The sequence below is a fragment of the Sphaerodactylus townsendi genome, linkage group LG05, assembly GCF_021028975.2.
Source record: "Sphaerodactylus townsendi isolate TG3544 linkage group LG05, MPM_Stown_v2.3, whole genome shotgun sequence".
Lineage (NCBI taxonomy): Eukaryota > Metazoa > Chordata > Lepidosauria > Squamata > Sphaerodactylidae > Sphaerodactylus > Sphaerodactylus townsendi.
The window spans coordinates 75,213,011-75,235,301 of record NC_059429.1 but is presented as its reverse complement, the minus strand read 5'-3'; the positions used below and the strand labels follow the sequence as shown (position 1 = coordinate 75,235,301).

The 22,291-nt window shown below is 43.0% G+C and overlaps 1 protein-coding gene across 5 annotated transcripts in view; it reads left to right on the top strand.

Annotated features, from left to right (window-relative positions):
* Positions 1-22,291, top strand: part of ST3GAL3 (ST3 beta-galactoside alpha-2,3-sialyltransferase 3) — a 247,227-nt gene that overhangs the window by 196,066 nt on the left and 28,870 nt on the right. For 2 of the 5 annotated variants that reach the window (XM_048498763.1, XM_048498761.1), the window contains one exon: positions 11,406-12,258. The exons of the other annotated variants lie outside the window; for them this stretch is intronic. In XM_048498763.1, coding sequence (XP_048354720.1) covers positions 11,406-11,495 — 90 coding nt within the window. In that variant the 3' untranslated portion in view covers positions 11,496-12,258. Of the gene's footprint in view, positions 1-11,405; positions 12,259-22,291 lie in introns of those variants that run through there. 5 annotated transcript variants of the gene reach the window in all.

The following is a 22,291-nucleotide window of genomic DNA, read 5'->3' as shown; positions in this document are numbered from 1 at the left end:
ATATGCTGTTTAATGGACAATAATGTGATAAAATATGAATAACAGCCCATTAAAACTCAACCTACATATAACAGCAGCAGTTCTGGGGCATGGAACTGTGCCAGGTACATAGAAAAAGATGGGATTCAGGATTCAATCGTAACAGCAAAGAGGATGTGAAAGAGGAGAAGTCAGAACCTGTAACCTGCCCATGGCTTATCTCTAGTGCTACTCTCCTAGTCAAAGCTATTACACTTCAGGATGATAAGCTGGTCAGGGTTTCAGAGGGTAGCCATGTTGGTCTGCAGTAGAAGAGCTAGAGATCAAGAAGATATTCAGGTTATAAGATTTCCCTTTGTCAGATGAAGGGAGGCTTGTCTCTCAAATGCTTACACCCTGAAGAACTTGCTGGTCTCTAAGGTGCCACTGAACTTGAATCTAGTTAAGCTATTTTATAGTCCTGGCTTTTTCCAGTTGGGAATCCAATGGCTGGAATGGCTCCATGTTTAAACACACCTGACTGTTTGAATCATTAGTTTGACTCTTAAAAGAGCCAAGAGATGTTTAGAGATGGCCTGTTGCAACCCTGTAGTTTCTTGGAGGTCTCCCATCCAAATGCTGACTGACCCTACTTAGCCAACCCTACTTAGTGTCCAAAATCTGATGAGACTAGGCCAGCTTAGACTATCCTGCCCAAGGAAAAGTTGAATACCTAGTTCTGAATTCTAAAGGGGATCTGTTAATTGTATAAATCATGCACATTTATGAGAATTCTTAGGTTCACTGGGAGCAGAATTAAGTTTGTGTGCAACTTTCTAGATCAATGACAAAATGTTTTAATTCTGTTGCCGTGAGAAATGGATCAATAGCGTATATTTTGCTGTGCCACAGTACTGGTTAAAGTAGTTTTGGGGAGAATGTATCTGCTATTTTATTTGCCTTTGCATATTCCAGTATTAGCTGCTGAGTCTGAAGAACAAGAGTTCTTTGAAAGGATTACTTAAATTTGACTTAGTTATTAATGGACTGACATCATATTTTGCCCCTCAAGCCTACCTAATGAATTGCCTTGGGAGAAGAAGAAATATCATTGACTGAAAGCAGGGTCAACTTTGAGAGGCAAGAGGTTGAAGCCAGGTGATCTGCAAGGTTTTGTTAGGAACTTGTACCAAAGACTTGTGGGGCTTCTCCTCCTCCTTTTTAATCCTTATAGAGAAGCCACCCACTTGACTTTTTGGCTCTCGCTTTTAAAAGGTGATCTACCGGTAATACAACAGACTTATATATGGAGCTGACATGTAAGTACTTCAGAACAAATACTTCAGTGCACATACACATAGAGAGAGGGGGTATAATTTTGAAGTACAAAGGACATGCTGGGAACCAGAGAAGGTCAGTCAGAAAAAAAGCTACAAATTGGCCACAAACACAGGACAACGAGGGATACTTAATCCTCACACCAGTATAGCTGTTCTTACTCCTGCCGGAATCAGTATCTCCAATACCTTTAAGGCTACAGACCTATGTATGCTTACCTAGATATAAGCCCTTCTGAGCAAATGGGTAAAGGATTGCACTGTCAGATGAAGCAGACATACAAAAATGTGGGTGTGTGAAGTGCAGATCTCTAGTGACCCTATAGGTTTTCAAGGCAAGACACATTCAGAGGTGGTTTGCCATTGCCTTCCTCTGCATAGTAACCCTGGATTTCTTTGTGATTTCCCATCCAGTTACTAACCAGGACCAATTTTGCTTAGCTTCAATGATCTGATGAGATCTGGCTAGCTGGGGTCATCCAGGTCAGGGCATACAAAGTATACAGGCTACGAATGAACCATTTAGTCACTTTACAAATTTTATAGAGGTTCAGGTGTTTCATTATTCTTTCTGATCTATACCCTATTCTTTTCATCCCATGCAAAGTTTCCTGAAGACCTCCTTTTTAACTATTATATCTTCCTAATGGGAAACTGAGACAGCCATAATGAATCCATCCAATCTCAGATCCTCATTCGTTTACTTCGTAAAACTCTGTGTTCAGTGACAATGAATAAAAGGAGCAGTTTATAGAAATTGCACCTGCTAAGGGACAGTTGTAGAACAAATGCAAAGCAAAACAAACATACTGATACAAAAGATAGTATCAGTATGTTCAGTTTCCCCTATGGAAAAGACCCAGATTTCATCTAACCATTTGGCTGGATCCTTGAACATGTCCTACCATCTGTCATGATCCTAAATTACCCAGTAGGCAAACACCAATACTTGAAACACACACAGACTAAATAGACTAAAATAAATTATTAGCATTCAATTCATTTCATTTCATTTATTTGATTTATACCCCGCACTGCCCATCCCCCCATGGGGCTCAGGGCGGTGAACAACAACAAGTCTTCATGGGAGGCATCTCCATTTCCCCCTCCCCCACTATTTCCTCTTGGATGCTATGATTGCCTAGCAACAGCCACTGAGAACTCTTTTTATTATTTTCAGATTTTAAAAAACTCTCTTTTTTTAGATTTCACATTTATTTGCATACTTGGGGCATTGTTTGGGTTTGCAGAAAGATCTGTCTTGTCCATTCACAGCTCCAGTCATCAAATGTAAATATACTCAGATTTGGCCAACTTCACTATTAGATTATTATACTTATATCAACAATTACCGTAAATATGTCTCTTCTGTCTTATTAACCCATACTGCTAAAGTATAGTAATCAATAACTGACCCTTGTCTTATTTCTGAGCTCCACATAATGAGGTTGTTTTCATTTAAACAAAACTGAGTTTGTCTATCATGCCACCTGGGCCTTTAACAGGCTAATTGCAGGGTTCTTCAGAATAATCAGTCTGGATTTCTTCAGACTTCAGAGGCAGGGTTTTAAAACCTGATTAACAGGAAATGGCCTGTTTAATAACAAAAGAACTGCCACTTTGTAAGTCCCCTTGACTTTCTCTGTTGAAAAAAGGAAAGTAGGATATAAATATTTTTTAAACTATAAAAACAATAAAATTCTTCTTGCCAGGCCTAGTCCTTGATTATGTAGGGGGGAAAGTCTTGCCTGGTAACATTTCTCCTATTGCTTTTATTTTTTAAAAAAATCTGTATAATTTCTGAACTATGGGCGACTTATCAAGATATGAATCAAGCAGCACTAACTAATGGGATTATATATGTGAATGCCAACAGAACTCAGAAAAAAATGGAATACGGTAGACATAGGGTCATTTTTTCCTATACAGAACTCATATTATCACCAGATATATTCCTTCAGATGGGTTACTTTATTCCAGTCTGATGATCTTTGGTTTTTATTTGACACCGATTTCCTGGTCTTGCAGAGGAATATTTCATACCTTTGCTGTGTACAAAAAGGAGGAAAAACTTATTTTACTTTCTACCCCATTCATCTATTCTGATTCTAAGAAGTAAAATGAAAAGTAGCTTATTTCCTCAGCTAGTGTCCAGGATAATTGATTGCACATCACTCTCAGTTTCTCTCATTCCTTTCAACAAACGATGGTGTTTTCCCAGTAAAACTCTTTAAAAACTCTTAAGAAACAAAAACAATTCATGGGTTTTGTATTCTAGTGTAGTTCCCAGAAAAAAATATTTTTCTTTTCATTAGTTTTCCTTTTGCGCTAAGTATTATTAACTTCAGTTGCACCTAGGTGCCTACCTGTATCAGTAGCTACATAAATAACAAAGCAGGAAGCTTGGCTTGATTTTGATTCCCATTGGACAGCAACTCTGATTATCAAGGCACTTCCTTCATTAGCCACATGGAGGCAGAGTCAAACTGATTCCCGACAACATTCTTTAGTAGAATTGACTGCTCTTCCCTGATCCAGTTTAATCCTAGTGAAGCTAGCTTAACGGCTCACTTACCTGACATTTTAGCAACTGACTAGTCTATAGGATAAAATCTGGACCCCCATATTTTTATACTGCAATCATACACACAAAATTTATCTGGGAGCAAGTCCTAGTCAACTTTCTTTTGTGGAAGGTTTGCTTAGGACTGGGCTTTAAAAGCGCTGGAGGGTGGGCATGTACTATTACTGCCAGTGACATCTGGAATGGAAGTCACCCAGTCAGCCCTAGATATTTTTCTAGAATCTAATTTGATAAAGATAAAGATGTCTTTTCCATCTCTTTTTCACAACCTAGCAAATAGGATGACCAGAGGAAGTGGAGATAAAATTTCCTTATTTTTAAAGACATTCATAGATGGGGAAATTTTACCTGAATTCTTCCTTTTGCAAAATACTGAAGGTACAGAAATGCTGCCATTTTCCTCTGATAATGCTATCGCCCTTTTGCTGTAGCTGCAAATGATGCATTCCTACCAATAAAGAAATCTAATAGGTGCAAGCAACTAATTTATTGATACCGTATTAATCCCAGTGCATTTTGAGTAGTAGGCACTTTATCAGGAGCCTGTCATAAAAATGCATAAACAAGTTAGATAGCAGTGATGAATTCCATCAAACTCACATAGTATTAAACAGTATGATAAAATCTCTCTTCTTCTGATCTGTAGTCTGTGGGGGAGGGAGAAGGGTGTAAATGGAGATTAAGTTGTATGCTTAATAGGGAGCAAGTCAGCAGAGAGGAGATCTTGCAGATTTCTTCATAAATGTTTATACCTAGTTACCCTAGAGAAGAACTAGTTAATATCAGAAAGGGTGGGAGTCAGAAGTGGGCATCCACAAATGGCAGACTGAGAGCATTTGCACAGCAACTGCACAGCATCATTTCCTGGACATATGGCCGGCTTTCTGTCAGGTGATAAATGTATTAGTATTAGGGCATTTCAGGAAATGTCCCTGGCCCTTACCTACCAGTCTTAAGAATCAGAGCCAATAGCCTTACTGGTTTCTCTCCTGTGATTTAATCTCTGTGGGATCGTGGTATGCTGGTCATCAAGATAAGTATGTCTGATAACAGGGTCCAGCAACTGCAGTGAGCCTAATTGGCTCTGACTGGGCAGCTTTTCCATGAGTTGCTTTATCACACGTTTTAGCTTAGCTTGACACAATTCTCCCACCTGCAAACCATAAGTGGGAACAGCAAGACAGTAAAAGGCGGAGGGAGTGCATGCTGTTCTGTAGGAATTGTTCGGGCAGGTTTGTAAGGCCAAATAGATAATGGGATAAAAACATGAACAGAGCTAATAAAATCATGGTACATTTCTCATTCCCCCTGTTCCTTTCCCCAGTCCACATTCTTGCACACTTGCTCACAGTAAATGCTTATCAAATTCCAAGGAATACATTTCACCTTCTGAGCAGTTTTCTATATTTTCTTGTTACCACTGATGGAGCACAATATCAGAAAGTCCAATCAAGACTGTAAACAGAAGAAATCCTATCTAGATCCCTAGGGAGCAGAAAGAGAGAGGTTTTTTACACCACATGGAGCATTCTGACTGGAACAAACAGAAATCTGTTATTTCTGCCATTCCCTCAGACTGCCAGCAGGTTTGTTTGCACAACTGAGAGCAGTTCAAAGTCCTCATTGGAAATGAGAGGCAGGGAAAGGGGGAGCATGAAAGGAGAGGGCTGAGAGTGTCGATGCCAGTAATAATAATCATGGGTTGTCTGCAGGTTATAATGTTCTGACCATATAGCTCCTTAGCGCAACCCCTGAGTTTGTGCAGGGGAAAGGATGCTGGGTAAGTTACCATTATGTGGCTAGAACTCTCCCTGTTGTTCAAGTCACGTGCCCTAACTGGAGCTTCTCCATTGCTACAGGAGTCTAATGAACAGAGGAAGTGAGGAACAGCAATATCAAAGACTCTCAGACTTTTTCCCAGGTTGCAAGTTTGTTGAATTCATTTGTCAAAAGAGAGTCCCTTCTCCTAGCTGGTTAGCACCCTTGCCCTTCCACAAAAGAGCTGCTCATGGGAGAGGAGCTACCTCTTCTTTCTTCTGAGTTCTCCCTAGTGGAAAAGAGAAGTTTCCCTCCTGCAAACTCGACTATAATCGCCATCTCCTGCAGAAGCCCAACTTGCAAAAAAGTAATAATCTCTCTCCTTTCCCCTCTCCTTGTTCCAGTTGAGGAAAGGTAAAGTAAGTCCTCTGCCTTCCCACTGGGCTTTTTGTGAAAGACAGCAGTAGTGAGGTGGTTCTTGCACCTTGAATACACAAAATGGCCATTGGTTATCCCACTGGTTTATTAATTGGTTTGTCTACTGTGATTGGCAACCACACTCTGGTAGACGTCTTTTACTTCAACTATAACCTGTCATTTTAAGTGGAGATCCTGAGGATTGAACATGGGATGGTATTGTTGGGAGGGGGATTGTCTGGGAGTGCTTTCACTTTTGCAGGTGCACCGCTATCTCATCCTGCGGCTGGGATGGGCCTCCAGGCTGGACTCTTCTGAGTCTTCTAGTTCACATGTGGGGGTGGGGATCATGTTGTCCATATTATCAACTGCTTGGTGCCTTTTTCGCCATAACTGTCTTCTTCTGTTCCTTACATGTCTGCAATAAAATCCTTTAAAACTTACAAGTGGTTTATTGCCTGATCTGGGAGCTGACACCCCCACCCCCACTTACCTTAGTTCAGCTGGCTGCTCTTTGCAGCTGTCTGAACTCAGGGTGCTCCAGGCTGCCCCCTCCCACTGGGCCATCCCCCCCCCACTCCACTTACCTTAGTTTAGCCAGCTGCTCTTTGTAGCCGGCTGAACTCCAGGCTGCTCTGGGCTTCTACCGGACCTGGAGGAGTGTGGGGCAATTTTCTGCCCCCCATGTGACCCTAATGGCACGCACCCGGGGCACGGTGCCCCCCTGTCCCATGGCAGCTACGCCACTGTACTCACCATCTTCTTCCCTGGGAAGGAAGAAGGAAGGGCAGGAATAGTGATTGGCCAGACCAGTCTCCCTTCCTCCTCTAGCTGTAGTTCCTGCTGCCATTGCTGGCGGAGGAGATAGAGGCTTGACGCTCTCGATCCTCCCTTTTCCAGGAAATGCTACCCTCTCCCTCTCTGCCCTGCTCTGAACGAAAACCCTGAGCCCATCCACCATTTGGACATTTTGCCCAGCTGCCACTGCCTATTTTTTCTTTTACTGTATTAACTCGTGTCCCCCCATCTCTTCAGTATGAGGTATTTTGACATTCCTGTATTAGATGGATCATTATTTCAATAGATGTAATACTGTACAGGTGCTTAAAGGTGAAACAAAAGTTAAAAGCTCTCTTGAGGGTGGAAATGGAAGAGGGGAGGTAGGGTGGAACAAAAAAGCCAGAAGTATAGAATAACACAGGACCATTTCTCTTGTCTTCCCTGTAAAGCAGGGGAAAAGGTTGCCCTTTGCCGCTGTCACAAACAGTGGAGATGATCAGATTTGCTACACAGTGAGGGTGAGAGGGGGGGAAAGGTTCCATAATAGGAGCTCTGCCTCAAAGAGAATCTCCCTTTATCACAGGGCAGAGCACCAGTGTACCATTATGTTATTTAGGGTATGTGTAGAAGAAGTTCCGACCATCCCTCAACAGTATTCTGAAACCCTAATTATCATTATGAATGCATAGAGGTCACTGTCTTATGGTTCATGTAGCTAGCCCATCTGTGATGGAGCCCCTTCCAAAGCACAGGTATGCTCAAGGGCTGCCAGATATAACAATGACTGCTTGGTCTCCTTTCTCCCTGGAAAATGTTTCCTTTTCTTCATTCGCTCTTTACATTTGCTTTCCCCATAAGGGTTGAACTCAGGGATGCAGTTTTATTTGCCTGATTATCCATGTCTGTCATTTGCAGTAAGATTTTCTTCTATAATTAGTAACTTGAGCTGGTACAGGGGGTAAGCCTCATCTGTCCACATGGCTATATCAGAGCATTGGCTACAGTGTTTTCAAGGATCCTGCAACTAGCTGCCATTCTTAGTGCTGTGGAAATGAGTGAGTCCACTATGTGATCTGGCCACAAGGCAGCATTAACTTTAGTACTATTCACAGATCAGCAACCCTAATGCCAAACAATGTGCTCACCTCTACTATCAGTAAATGTAACTCCATTGACCTAGTAGAATGTTCCCAAGATTAAACAGCTCTTGTTTGCATAAGGCCAGAGGCTTTCTCCTGGAATCCTGAAATTTCACTGTGTCAGTGCAAGTATCTAATACAGCAATCTAGATGGGTTGGGTATGGGTGTCTGCCAAGAAATTTTGTCAGACGATCCGAGACCCTGACAAATATCCTTGAAAGGAGGTGGTTGGTTTGTATTCTGCGATGGCAATAAAAAGGAATTTTGTAATGAATGGCAATTGTTGATGCATGACACTGAGGCAGTGGGTGTGAAATCTGAAGGCACCATGGATAAATATTTATAATGTACAGATTTTCTAAACTTGGTTCCTATGTCTGTTGGAGACTGATTGGCCTTCACTAACCAGCTATTAGTTTCTGTCAGCTGGACAAGATGTCTGTCTACCAAAGTCTCTCCTTGGGAATTTCTTCACTTTTTTCAAAGTGCATCATACTCTTTCTTGGTAAAGGTGGAAATTTGGCCTCAGAATCTGTAGTTTTACTCCCGTCACACAGGGTGATGGTGTGCTTGGTATTTTGCCTGTTTTATTTTGTTAGAAGATGAGCAGTGTTTTGTGTCCTATGCCTTTAACTATACATATAGCTACGGAAATGTTGCAGTGCATGTAAATTTAAAATATTGTGAATCTCAGCTTGTATAATCCTGTATCTAGAACAATATTATTAAAACCTCAGCTTGCATGATCCTGTATCTAGAACAAGAAGGGACAAAGAGTCTTCTCTTTTATCAGTCCAAGGCAAAGGACATCACTGTGGTGCTTGATGAAGATGCTGATAAGAATCTGCAAGCCTGGCTCTGACAAGCAGCTTCCAAGACCTGTGACCCAGATTCCACTTTATTACTTTGGAGAAAGTTGCAGGCTTGAGGACTCTATTCCCATTCAAAAAAGATAAAGGGGATTCTAAGTGGGTTCTTCATCTTCCAGAGAACAGGGTGTACCTCTTGATGACCTCAGCTCTGCCCCCACTGCTCACTCCCTGCCAGCCACTGCACGAGATAGCGATTAGCTGTCTTCATGGCCCAGTAATAACCATGCGTGAACTGTTCTGCATGATTAACCTATTAGATACAATACATTGCCTGCATTCTCAAGCCCAGCTTCTCTTTGCTTTCTAGCATGCACAATGAAGATGAGATGGAAAGTAGCCCTATAGGTGTGGACTTTGGCAGGGCATAATTTAAGGATGCACCTCAGCAGAAGACCAGGCAGCTGGGGGAGATCATTTCTTAGCTCATGACAGGCCTTTCCATAGGTTGTTTTAGAGGCCTGGGATGCACAAAGAAAAGGACAACTTCAGAAAGACCAGTTTATTTGTTTAGAAAATGTATGTGCCACCTTTCCGGAGAGCTGTTCAAGGTGGGTCACAAACTAAATTATTACAGTAAAACTAACAGCATACACACAAGCCAGGGCCACAAAACACCTCAGAGAATCCTAAAAAAGAGAATCCTAAAAAAGAGAATCCTAAAAAAGATGGTTGTAAAATAGTCTTCAGGCTAGAAGCAGAAAAGAAAAACAACTTAAAAAAGAAGCCCTCCAGTAAAAGCCCTGGGCAAAAAGAAATGTTGCCTGAAGGAAAGTAATGCAGGTGCCAGGCAAGCTGCAAGGGGGAGGGCAATCAAAAAGCAAGGTGCTACCACTGAAAAACATAAGCAGTCTACTGTCTAGAAGAGAAATCAGTGGGAAATGAAATAGTGAATTCCGGCACAACGCATAGGACCGTGGTTGCGAACCTATAGGGGCTGATGGGAATTGTAGTCCATGAACATCTGGAGTGTCATAGGTTGGCCACCACTGGCATAGGATATGTTTGGGAGTTCCGGGTCCTGATTACCTTTCCACCAGCTTGGTACAGGTTAGAAATACCTGCATTAACAGAGTGTTTTTCAGTTGTCCCACCTCATAAAGTTGTCATTTATTTATTGCATCTGTGTTAGACCCTTCTTTTATCATGGAACTCAAGGTGGCATAGTTAAGGTTTCTGAGTCTTCTGTTCAGGCTCTAACCAGATACATACTACCTTTGCTTCAGCAAAGCTGCATTACCATGCACTGGGCTGTAGATGGAGATGCATTGCATAGATCAAGATCAGAAAGGAAGACCTAGAAGGACTGTTGGAATACAGATCGAGAAACCCATGTTCTGCCCTAAGTTCCTGTGGAGAAATGGGATACATCAGTCCCTATTTCTATCCACATGGGAGTGAGAGAGCTATGCCATCATCCCAAGTCTCCTGCTTAGCTAGACTTCACTCTTGATTCCCAGAGTTACTCTAGTTCTCTACTGCCACCTGATAGTCAATTCGTAGGACATGAAGCTTTATAGTTAAAATAGGGCCATGCTTAGGTGGGTTCTGGGTATTGCTCTTTTCCTGTCATAGGGCCTTCTGTCATAGTGAGTTACTCCGTCTCCTGCAGATGAGTCATACTTACTCCTCTCTTTCTCGTTCCCTCCTACTAGTTAGCAAAAGGCACTTTGTAACCTCTGAGCATGTGGAGAGTGGAGACCCAGTTACAACAGATTTTGTTACATATTTTGGGATGTGCAAATTTCCAAGGTGTGTAGTGGCAAAAGCCCCTACCACCATCACTAATCTAACCAAGCACTTCAGGTTTGGCCAGAAAATTCACACTGCTTAAAAAGCAAAATAAAGCTTTATTGGGAAAATTAGAAAGATTTTTAAAAACAAACAGAATTACAGCTTGGCAAAAACAGATATACAGAAAATAAGAAATATAACTTGTACATACTCACTGAAGCCCTACACAGCATGGTAGTTCCTGATACCTTAGTTTGCAACGTATAGGCACAGCGAAGGAATAAGATGAATTCATTGGGGAGGGGGGTTGGGTTGGTTGGTATGATTATTGTCACATCAATGGAGGGGAGAGGGCAGTGATGGCAGTGAGTGGCATGGAGCTGGGCATATGGATGCTATTCCCACCTGCTCCCATGCTTTTTGCTGCACTACTGAGACAGGCATATTATTACATACTTGACGCAGATCCTGCCAAATTATGTTAAGAGATATGTAATCCAAGCTACATGAACCTGCATATGCCCCTCTAGTGGCTGAAGTATTTCTTGCTGACCTCTTGATCTTGTTTCCTTCCTTTAACTGATTTAACTGGCATAGCTGTGTCTTTATATATTTGAGAAACCCTCTTCAGATCTTAGAAAACAAAAGAACAGGATACCCCACTCCAAAAGCTTGCATTGGGCATGCTATTGATCTGAGTTGGCCTCTGTGATCAGAGCCCTAAGGTCACAGACTGATGCGTACAATCCTAGAACAGAACAGTGGTTAACTTCTTTCCCCTTCCTCTATCTCTTACCTTACCTTTCTTCTCCCCCACCTTCTTTGCAGTCCTGGACGCACAACATCCAGCGGGAGAAGGAGTTCCTGCGAAAACTAGTGAAGGCTCGAGTAATCACAGACCTCACCAGCGGAATCTGAGGAGGCACAGCCACTGTGCTGAAAGGCACAGCCACATGCATACAGCTGAAGACAAGGGGAATAAGCAGTCCCTGCCGAGAACCCCAGCTTCTAAGAGATGCACAGTGCCCTTGGCAGGTCTCCTTGGCTTGCCCTGTCCGACTGCATCAGGGCTGCTTATGGTTGCTGGCCTGAGGGGGCAGGCCCCACCCTTGGAACGGCAGATGAATTGTGTTTGAGATGGAGCATCACTGGAGAGAACAAAAGCGGGCGAACGAAATAAAAAAAAACTGACGACGAAATGGGAACGAGGAGCCGGGCCAGAAAGCAGTGTTTTGATGTTGATGTAACATGCTTTTACAAAGAAGGAAACTCTTGAGAATCATGTTAAATATGGCAAGAAGCCAAGTGGAGCCCGGTTTGTGCTCATGCGCTACAGGACACCTAAACTGTCTCTACGCCATCTGTGACCCTCTGTAGGGTCTAAGTCCGTCCAAAACATGTCTGCTGTTGGTGCTGCTATAAATTAAAGAGACTGTAGCCTCTCTTTGCTGTAGGTGGAACGGATTGAGAGGCCGATTGGATCTTCAGACTTTTTTACTTCTTGTGGGGCAGAGACTGCTTCCAGCATTTCACCCAGCTTTATTTTCAGCTATTGTTCATGGAACCCATCTCATTATGTTTGGGAGATCTTATTTATCTGGCAGACTGGCCACATACCCTGCTGAGAGATACCCTAATCTTTGTTTTTTTGTAGCATCTGTATCACACTTTTAAGAATTTGGTTCTGGACGCTGAATCAATTCGGCCGTTGTTTCGACTGGAAAGGAACACCAGTGATGCGCTCAACAAATGATGCCAGAACTTTAAAAATCATTTTACTTCACTGCAAGTAACTATTGAGCATTTACGCTCCTGTTGAGACCGAGTAGATTTTACCTGGCTAGCAACTACTTTGCGCGGTATTCCATTTCGCATCCGTGATTTATCGCGCCCGTCCGTTTCGCTGCCTTTTTAAGAGGGCGAAATCGCCATTGGTATTCTGCTGCCATAAGACTGGGATGCGGTTTTTGCACAAGCGTGTTGCATTTGTTTTCGGGGCTTTGCGGAACTTTTATGCGTAAAGACGAAATTGTGATTCGGGTTGCGTGACAATGCAAACTGGTGACTTCAGTGAACGGTACCGAGGCACCCTTCGGCGCTGGAATTTTTTTGAAACTCCCCTCCTGTCCTAAACATTGAATGTTTTGCATCACTGTGAGGTCCAGTATTATATTTATCTTTATTAGTCAGTCTTTTTGTGAGCTGAAAAGGCTGTGAGAGTCTGGACAATTCAACCCTTCTTTCCTCATACAAGCAGGGCTGAAAAATGCACATCCAGTTTATCCTGAGAGCACCCACCTGCATTCTGCGCCGTTAACATGTCTGCCGCTGCTCAGTGCCCCAGACTGTGTTAAGAGGTTGTTAAAAGTGGTGCTGGTTACTGTTCAGAAGGGTTATCGAATATGCCCTGAACTGTTGCACTAGGAGCTAATCTAAGCTCTCTGGGTTGCCTGCTTCTCTGCTGGTCCTGTTCAAGATTGTGTGAGCCCAGAGCACTGGCATTTCCCCCCCTTTTACAGAGCCCAAAGCTACGCCAGGGCATTCTGGATGGAGTTTGAGATAAACGGAGCTTCCTTAGCATGCAGTTTGCCTTGCATGTGCACTGAAATGTGTTTGGCTTGCGTGGTGGCTCTTTATAGAGCAGAGGGACTGCTCTGTTGGATGGCATGATCACTGGCAGATCCTACCCAACAAGAAGTAACCAGGTGTGATGTGGGGTGCTTCACTCCATTTCAGGTACCAATCTGGCCACAAGCACTCTGATTCTATCCCAGTCCCATATTCATAGGCTATGTTAGCCAAAACTAAGTTTTCTTACATGGCACTTTCTGGAGAAGAACAAACGTGGCAATGAGAAGTGGTGACTACAGAAGCAAGAACTATTGCTTAGACCCCAGAAATCATTAGCTGTCTGGGAGGAGCCAACTGTAGCATCTAGGCAAGTGTGTGCATATATCTATGTACATAGTTTTACATTATTCTTGTGCATATCTGAAAGAGATACGTGTTCTTATCAGACATCTCATTAATAGTGCAGCTAATCATCCAATTTTAAAACTGTTGGCATTTCTTCTAGGCCAGTGTTTCACAAACTGGGTGTACTAGTGCAGTCCTATGCAATTATGCTTTTTTGGTGGCAACTTCTAAGGGTTTTCATGGCAAGAGATATTCAGAGGTGGTTTGCAATTGCTTGCCTGTATGTCACAAGCTTGGTATTCCATAGAGGCCTCCCATCCAAATACTAGCCAGGTTTAGGGCTGAGAGTGTGTGACTGGCCAGTGTCACCCAGCAAGCTTCCACAGCATGGGTCAGAATTTGAACCTGGGATTCCAGAGGTCCTAGTCCAACACCTTCACCACTACACCATACTGGCTCTCTATGCAGAGTTACTCCAGTCTAATCCTATTTATATGAATGGGCTTAGACTTGAGTCATTCTTCATATGGCTGCACTGTAGAGAGCCTTTGTAAGGGTAGCAGGAGAGCTCTTCTCATGCTTATCTGACTAACATGAAGACAGAGGAATGAAGGAAGGGACTGACTACCTCAGGGGGAAAGGGATGACATTAGCTCCCCCTGTTTTGAAGAGTGGGATCTGCCCAGTCACCTAGCCTCTAGATTACCTTGGAACACTAGCCTAAATGTGCAGATTGGTTGCTGGGAACCAGTAATTCAGTTCTAGGAACTGACAGATGATATCAAAAAGCTGGGGTCCTCAGTCAGAGATCATAGTTGCTTCTAGGAAAAAAGTGAACTGGTTTTTACTTTTTTCCCCCACTGCAAAGATATTCAGCATAAAGAGAGGGCACTCTTAATCCATATCCAATAATAGCCAGTGGCAGTTTTCAACTGAATGCCTGAAAGGTTGTGTGTTATACTATTTCTGTGAACGGGTCTTGAAAGGTTTTCCAGGCACCTTTCCACCCTGTTCAGTTGGCTTCTTTCTAGACATCAGTAACCTATAAGGAGGCTTCTTATATTCTCCACTACAAAGTCCTTGCCCATCAAAGGGTAAACTGGTTACAACTTGGAATAGTGCCTTTTGAACTGTAGCCCTATTAGGTACTGTCTAAAACTTAATGTTGTAGACAATGTACAGATAACAAAACCACATTTATCTCCAACTTACTTTAAAATATAGCTGATATTGGTCTGACTGGTTTTTTTACATTTTAGAATGCAAAAGGATAGAAGCTTCCATGGGGCATACATGTACCTGCCCACCATTCTAGAGGGGGCTGTCCTGCGTGTGGTGACTCAGCAAGGGAGGGAGGAAAGCTTGGGAATTCCTGAAATTATAAAACCCCGAACATAGGTTCTTAGGTTATTAAAAATTGAGAAGCACTATTCTAGATCAAAGAAAGATCCTGTTCCTATGTCAGCAACTGTGAAGAGCTTTCCAATAGGCTATAGTCATTCCTGAATAGAATCAAGAGATGTGTGAAGGAAGAAGGTAAACACATGCACCAGGAATTCCTGGGAAGAAGATGCATAGGCAGATCTTTAGGGGAAAGTAAAGTGGATATACCCAACATTGGGCTCAATGAATATCTATTCGGGGTTGCAGGAATGTTATGAGTGGGAGAGCCTTCAATGTATCCCTCCGGCTCATTCAGCCCCTGCAAGGTTCCCTGTGCCCAAACTTGACATTTGCTAAGCTCCCATCATTCCACAACTGCTGATGTAAGGCAGATAGGCAGGCACAACACAGCTAATACAGAGAAAGAAGCACTGCTGGTGCGAGGAAAACCATGCTAACCATATCATACCATCTGTTTTTCTTCCGTTGCTACCACTTCCTACAAAAGAGCAAAGCAAATAGTTACTATTGAAGCAGGCCATGGATTTTAGATTGAAAATTTTATAAGATAACCACATTTTCCCAGAAACTAATGTTTCACATAAAGCTTTCAGTTTTATCACGTTGTCTATTTCGTCTGATTTTTTAAAAATGGTTTTTAATTTCGGTTCTGCCTTTCAACAGATCCCATCCAGATCCTGCCTAACACATATAAGCTTCTTCCCATCTTATTATGAGGGTAGATCTAAAATTATTTGCTTGGTCCTTTCTCCAGCTCTTTGTTTGTGTCCTTTGTTTGTAGGCTGGTTCAGCTTTCTACTTAGGGTACCACTTAACCACTGTCTTAGATTTAGCTCATTTGAATATTCTGATCAGGTTGGATCCAACAGAAGAGTTCCCAAAACTGGTGGAGCTGATCTCCCCACCTCCCTTCCCAAGTATTCTGCTGTTTGCTCTGAAAATCTACCCCAAAAAACCTGAGAGAATGTTGCAATGTTGTCTCCTTTCTCCTCCTTTGCTGATGCAATCTGCTAGCAGAAGAGGGAGAGTGAAGTGATTTTACTTAACTCCCCCTTGCTGCTGCAACACCCTGTACTGTCATGCATTGTGCTGGCAAAGTTCTCCTGAATATCCCCTTCCTCCCCAGATTTTTAGAGCAAATGGAAGGCTGCTTAGATTGAAAAATAACACAGAATCCAGTGGCATTTTAAATAATATGTATTTATCTTCAGTCTTCTGTGCTGTCCCACATTGGGATAGCACATGAACAAGCCAGTGGCTCAAAAGATTTTTTTCTGGCTCTGTATAGACTATTTTAACACTCCCTCCAGAAGCGCCCCTGACACATTTCCCCATTCAAATGATCACATGATCCAAAGAGGGGCTTCCCTCCATTCTTTACCACCACATGGTGAGAACAAGCATCCAGCTCCATGAGTTTTGTTCTTTTATTGTCAAAAGTGATCTTGTGAATACTGTCAGTCCTATTTCAGTTCTCTGAATTTAACCCTTCTCTTAACACGCAGCAGCAAAATAATCTGCACTCGCAGTGTTCTTAGGCCATATCAATGAACTCTCCTGCTCTGGCTGATTAGCCATTGGGCCTGCCATCCATTGCCTTGACCCCATTGTTCCATGATTGGGTTAGAACCAATGTTGGTCCCAGTCACCAGATCACTCTCCAACTCGATGCTCTTTGGAGCCCCCACCTAAGAAGTCCAGATTTTTAAAAAAGGACAAACATTGTTCAGTTCCAAGACCATCATCCGATAAACCTACCATGCTGGTTCCTGTGATGGAGGAAGAGAAGCTCATTCCTTCAAGGACTCCTTTACTCCATTCACATTCACCAATTCCATTCTTTTCTTAAGGTGATGCAAAGATTGAACAGAGACCACCCTGGCTGCAGAATCCGTTCTGTGGATGGGCTGCCTATTCTATGCTTTCCCCCTGCACTTGGTGCATTCTGGTTACTCTGCTCTGGTTGAGATAAGTCTGGTTTCAGATTTTCCTTGCCCTATTGAAGGGTATATATATTTGGTTCCCGATGACTTCAGACCTTTTACATAAGGGACCCATATTCTACTACAATGTTGACATGGCTTCTCAAGTCACCCCAGTAGAGTTCACAGACCAGGTCGCCACAGTCATTAGTAACATGCGCAGACCCTCAACCAGATTGTTGTATGCATGGAAGTGGGAGTATTTTTTAAAATAGTCTGTGTCAAGGAGGAGGTTGTTCAACTGCCTATCCTCTTCCTTTAACTTTTGAATATCTTCTCTCTGAAATTCTTGGGTCTGTCCACAGCATCATTAATGGTCCATTTAGCAGCTATATCTGCTTCATACCCCCTTGTGGATGATAGGAGAGTTTTCTCTCATCAGTCCTCAAGGGTGTTTCTTAAGGGTTTATTTAAGATGTACCCACAAGGACCCTTCTAGTTTCCCAGTGGTCTCTGTTCTTAATGCAGTGTCTACTTATGTTGCCACCCTTCAGACCTCTGGCCTCTTGCTTTCTGCCTATGTTGTCCATGAAGGTGGCCTTTTTGTAGCTATTGCATCAGCCAGGAGTGTGGGAGAACTATTGGCCTTATGGGCCAATCCTCCCTTTATAAACTCTGAAAAGATGGTACTTAGGATCAGCATGCAGTTCCTACCAAAAGTAGTCTCAGTATTTCATCTGGCACAAGACATAATACTCTTTTTTTCACTCACAACTAGTTTAGAGAAGACTCTGCACTCACTAGATGTTAAGAGAGCTTTATTATTTTATTTGCAGAAAGACGCCTCTTTTGAAACGCGGTTGAAGTGGATCATTTCTGCTATGAAATTGTGTGACCAGCAGGCAAAATTGCCCTGTCCTCTTCAGATCTGCATACGCTATACTAGAGTTCTCACACTGTATTAGCTGCTTTAGTTCAAGGGACTTCACTAGCTAATATCTGTAGAGCAGCAAAATGGTCATTTTCGGACACTTCCATGGAACATTATTCTGTGGACATCAGTGTGGGGAAAGACATGTCAGTTGGCAAAGCAGTTGTACATTCTGTGTTCCAATGAGAGTACTGCTCTGCCTCCATGGTGAGTTGCTTGCCAGTTTCCCAGTGTGGGACTGCAGAGAAGGCCAACAATGAAAACTGTTGCGTTTACCTGTAACTGTTGTTCATCCAAGTTGCGTTCTGGGCAGGAATACATTTCCTCCCTCTCACCTCTTGTGAGCTCTCCATTGCTCTGTTTATGTTTTCTTTCTGAGGGCTTGCAGTGGCTCAGGATAACTCAGGGAAGGAACGCATGTGACCATTTAGTGAGAAAAGATTCTCCTGGAGTGTTAAAATAGGCTAGAAAGAACAAGAAAAATCTTAACAGCTGGCCTGCACATGCACAGTCCCAGTGTGTGCCTGCACAGAAGACGACTTGATGAACAACAGGTACAGGCAAGTGCTACGATATTTTCCAGTATGAGCTTTCATGAGTCAGAGCTCATTTCTCCAAATACAATGGAAAGAAAGAAAATCATGTACCTAATTTTAGGAAAGGGGAAAGGGGAAGAGTTGAGCAAAGAGATGCCCAGTTTAATACATCAGATGGTCTTCTCAAGTTATACATACAGAAGGGTCAGAGGTTCTAGCTGGCTGTCTTCACCTCTCCCCCTTCGGCAACTTTCTTAAAATTAATAAAATTTTCTTTCTTTCCGTTGTATCCGAGGACACAATAAAAGCTCATGCTGGAATACAGGTTGTTAGTCATTAATCTTTGTTACTGTGGTTGTGAATTTTATACGACAGCTGGCAGTGTAACTGTGCTGGGATTTTATGATTTTGAAGAAGAAGAGTTTTGGATTTATTTCTCACCTTTCTCTCTTGTAGGGAGACTCAGTGTGGCTTACAACAACTTTCCCTTCCTCTTTCCACAACAGACTCCTTGTGAAGTAAGTGAGGCTGTTGTAGGTAGGTAAATAGGGGTCTGTTGTTTGCTATAACGTTGAGTCAAGGTAATGAAGCACTTAGTGTTGTTTGTCTTTAAGCTGCCACGGGGCTTTTATTTTGCTGTAGTAGACTAACATAGCTACCCTCGGGAACTTGCGTAAATGAAAGACAGGAAAGACACACTTCTGCAAACTTTTCCATTGGATTCAACCCACTATTTGAGGTTTATTTTCCTGCTTCACTAGCTTCCAGTTTCTGTTTCCTGACATGATACACCTCTAGAGCAGTGGTTCTCAACCTTCCTAATGCCGCGACCCTTTAATACAGTTCCTCGTGTTGTGGTGACCTCCAACCCTAACATTTATCCATTTTACAGAGGGAGAACACTGATGCAGAGAGTCTTAGGCAACCCCTGTGAAAGGGTCATTCGACCCCCAAAGGGGTCGCAACCCCCAGGTTGAGAACCACTGCTCTAGAATAATGTCAGTGTGTGTCTCTATGTACAGTTTACCTACTAAAATGTTCAGGTTCTTATTGTGGACTCGAGTGCAGGATGGGAAATTCCAGGCTAGGAAAGTGGGTCAGGTCGCCTGTCACGTAATCTGCTGTGGTTTCTCTAAGCCAGATTGGCTAACTTTGAAATGAAGCCCAGATCAGTTCCGTTTTTTTCCAGTTGTCCCTGCAACCAGTTTTGCAGTGTGCCTACATTTTCACTGGTGAAATTAGGCCAGAATAAGTAGTTATAAAGTGTTGAACAATGTTATTAATCCCAGGGGGGAAATGTTTGCTTACCTGTAACAAGTGCACTTCGAATAATCATGTATGCTGCCATGCAGATCAATCTTGCACCTGTGCCAAAGCAGCTTCAGAGCTCTAGCCCAAGAATGGCAGTAATATTCTCTCAACCAAAGGAGGATTTGGCTGCTCTGTGTGTGCTTTGATGGGAATAGGGAGCCCCTTCCCACACAGCAGTTTCAGCACAGGCTGAGGGGATGAGAAGTGGCAGTAAAAGAACAGAGCTCACTACATGACTGGTCACCCCTAGAGCATTGCAGTCATACATAAGCAGCATGTTCTTCCTTATGGTCTCTGTGCAAGCTGACCCATTGAGAACGAGCCGCTGGAGAAAAGAACAGTCAGCTCAAATACTGCTTGTACATCAAAACCATAATAGGAGATTTAATGTGCATGTGACTGCTGTGCACATGTCCTTGAGGTAGGCAGAAGATGTGGACATAACAATGGTAGAGTGAGCTTGAAGGAAGGCTGGCCAGCAAGGTTGCAACATAAGGAACACCAGTAGTTCAGAGTTGCTGAGCAGAATGTCTGTGACTTTTCTACAGGCCACAAACACACAGGAATAAGTTGGGATTCAGATAACAGGCCAGTGCCCTCTTCTTGGCCAAAGAATGCATGACACTGTGAGCCTCATCTTCAGGCTTACATAAGAATCCTGGAAGTTCAGTGTCTTATGACAGAGCCAAATTAGATAAGATGCTGGAAGATCAGATCTCTAAAGTTCTTTTTTAATTGCTAATGGTACCTTGGGGCCAATTTGAATTGGTGCCATGAGGGAGGGCGGGAGGAGGATTCCCGTGCTATTTTCTCAACTTCAGACAGCCTTCAGGAGCTGCCCTTTGCCTAATTAGGAGAACATGTTGTTGTCCCAATCTGACAAATAGCATTTCAGAGAGGGGGGATTTGAGGTTAGAAGAGCAATGTTAAAGGAAAGTGCTAATCGCTAATCTCCTCTCCCGTCCCCACCCCCCCCCCCATCACCATAGCACTAATCCAAGCTGAAGGTCTTGCAACCACTACGTAGCAATTAAAAGTGCACTGAAGAGATGACCATGGAGCATCTTAGGTAGGTTGGTTAATAAATTAAAACTGGAGAGCAGGAATGAGTGGATCCAATAGATAGGGCAAGTGAGCAAGCAGAAAAGAGAAAGTGAGTGAAACCCGTTGGAAACTAAGAAATATGGAAATAGTAGTTGCTGCCACAAGTAGGCAGAACTGGCTATCAAGTGAAATTTTGTGGAAGACAAAACCAAGGCACTTTGCTGTAAATATAAAATATAAGTAACAAAAAATAACTGGGGCAAAGTCCTGCTGCTTTATTGCAGGGTGGAGTAGGGAGCATATATTTTGATTTTACTCCATAGGATTTATGAACTGGGTTTTTTTCTGAAATCCATCAGCACCTCCTTTAACAACACTGACAACATCCAAAACATTCAATGTGTCATGAGATTTAGGGTTTACGTGTCTTGGTAGGGTGTCTGTTCCTGGTGTCGCAATAGGAAATCTGGGTGACTGCACTGGCTCTTGGCAAGGCCATCAGAGGATGACCCCAAATACAATATTGGCATTCCTCTCTGTTCACTCTTGTTATTAGATGTAATGGCAGTAACTCAGAGAGCAGCAGGCCATTCCTTGGAAGCAGGAATGCACCATCCTGGGAGTTTACGCATATGTACCAGTCACAAAGATCCATGGCCACGGAATAATAATGGAATTTCAATAAACTCAGAGAGCCAATCAGCACCAGGTTGCTTTTGCTGCTGCTTCTGTTGAGCCTTGGACTCATGTGGCTCAAAAACTGTCAATTTGTGGGTGGCATTTAGTGTCAAAAAGTCATGGAAGGTGGCTATTCCCCAGCTCCATGGGAGAGAAAAGTAGAACAAATTAATGTTCTTGATACTTTCAGGACTGAAGTTGAATGAAACACTGGAGTTATTAGAGCAAGAAGGTGCCACTCAAAGCATGTGCAAAGAAGCAAAGTTCCCCTGGGAGAACATGAATACGGGGTATGGTCGGAGCTACAGATGTAGAATATTCTAGACCTGCTTCTATCCGTGTGCAGAACCCAGACATATGACACCATAGACACCATTTGAACAATTCATTCTTATTAGGAAATTCCAAGATAGCATTAAACGAGTTCTTGAAATATCTTTAATCCATTTTATTTAATGGCACTCAGTTTGGTTGGGGCTGATATATCCAAAAAGTATTAATGAGGTGCAGGATGGGGGGCAGGGCTCCAACACACACAGCAGTTGTGGGCTGTTCACCTACAGTGGGCTGTTCACCTATTGCCAGCTAGAACTGTGCAGTGAAAAGTAAGGCTGTGGCATGAACACCAGGAATGATGTGCTGCCAGAGGATTAAGAGTACGGTGTTGCTGCTTCCTATGCTATGAGATGCTGTGTCAAGCCTCTCACTCCCCTGACCTGGCTGTAACAATGCAGTTTCTCCAGGTCCCTCCCTTGAATGTTTTTCTTATGCATTGTCTCAGTGGAAATGGAGCCAGTGCCATTTCTGTGAATGTCATAGCCGATTGTGCAATGGCAAACCTCATTCACTTCTGCTAGTTTGTTCCACAAAGGTTCTGATATCCTCGTTCATTTGCATGTCAGCTGCTGTCAGTACATGCCCTTTTCATCCCATTAGTCATGCCCATTCCCAGATCACACACAGAACAGGAAT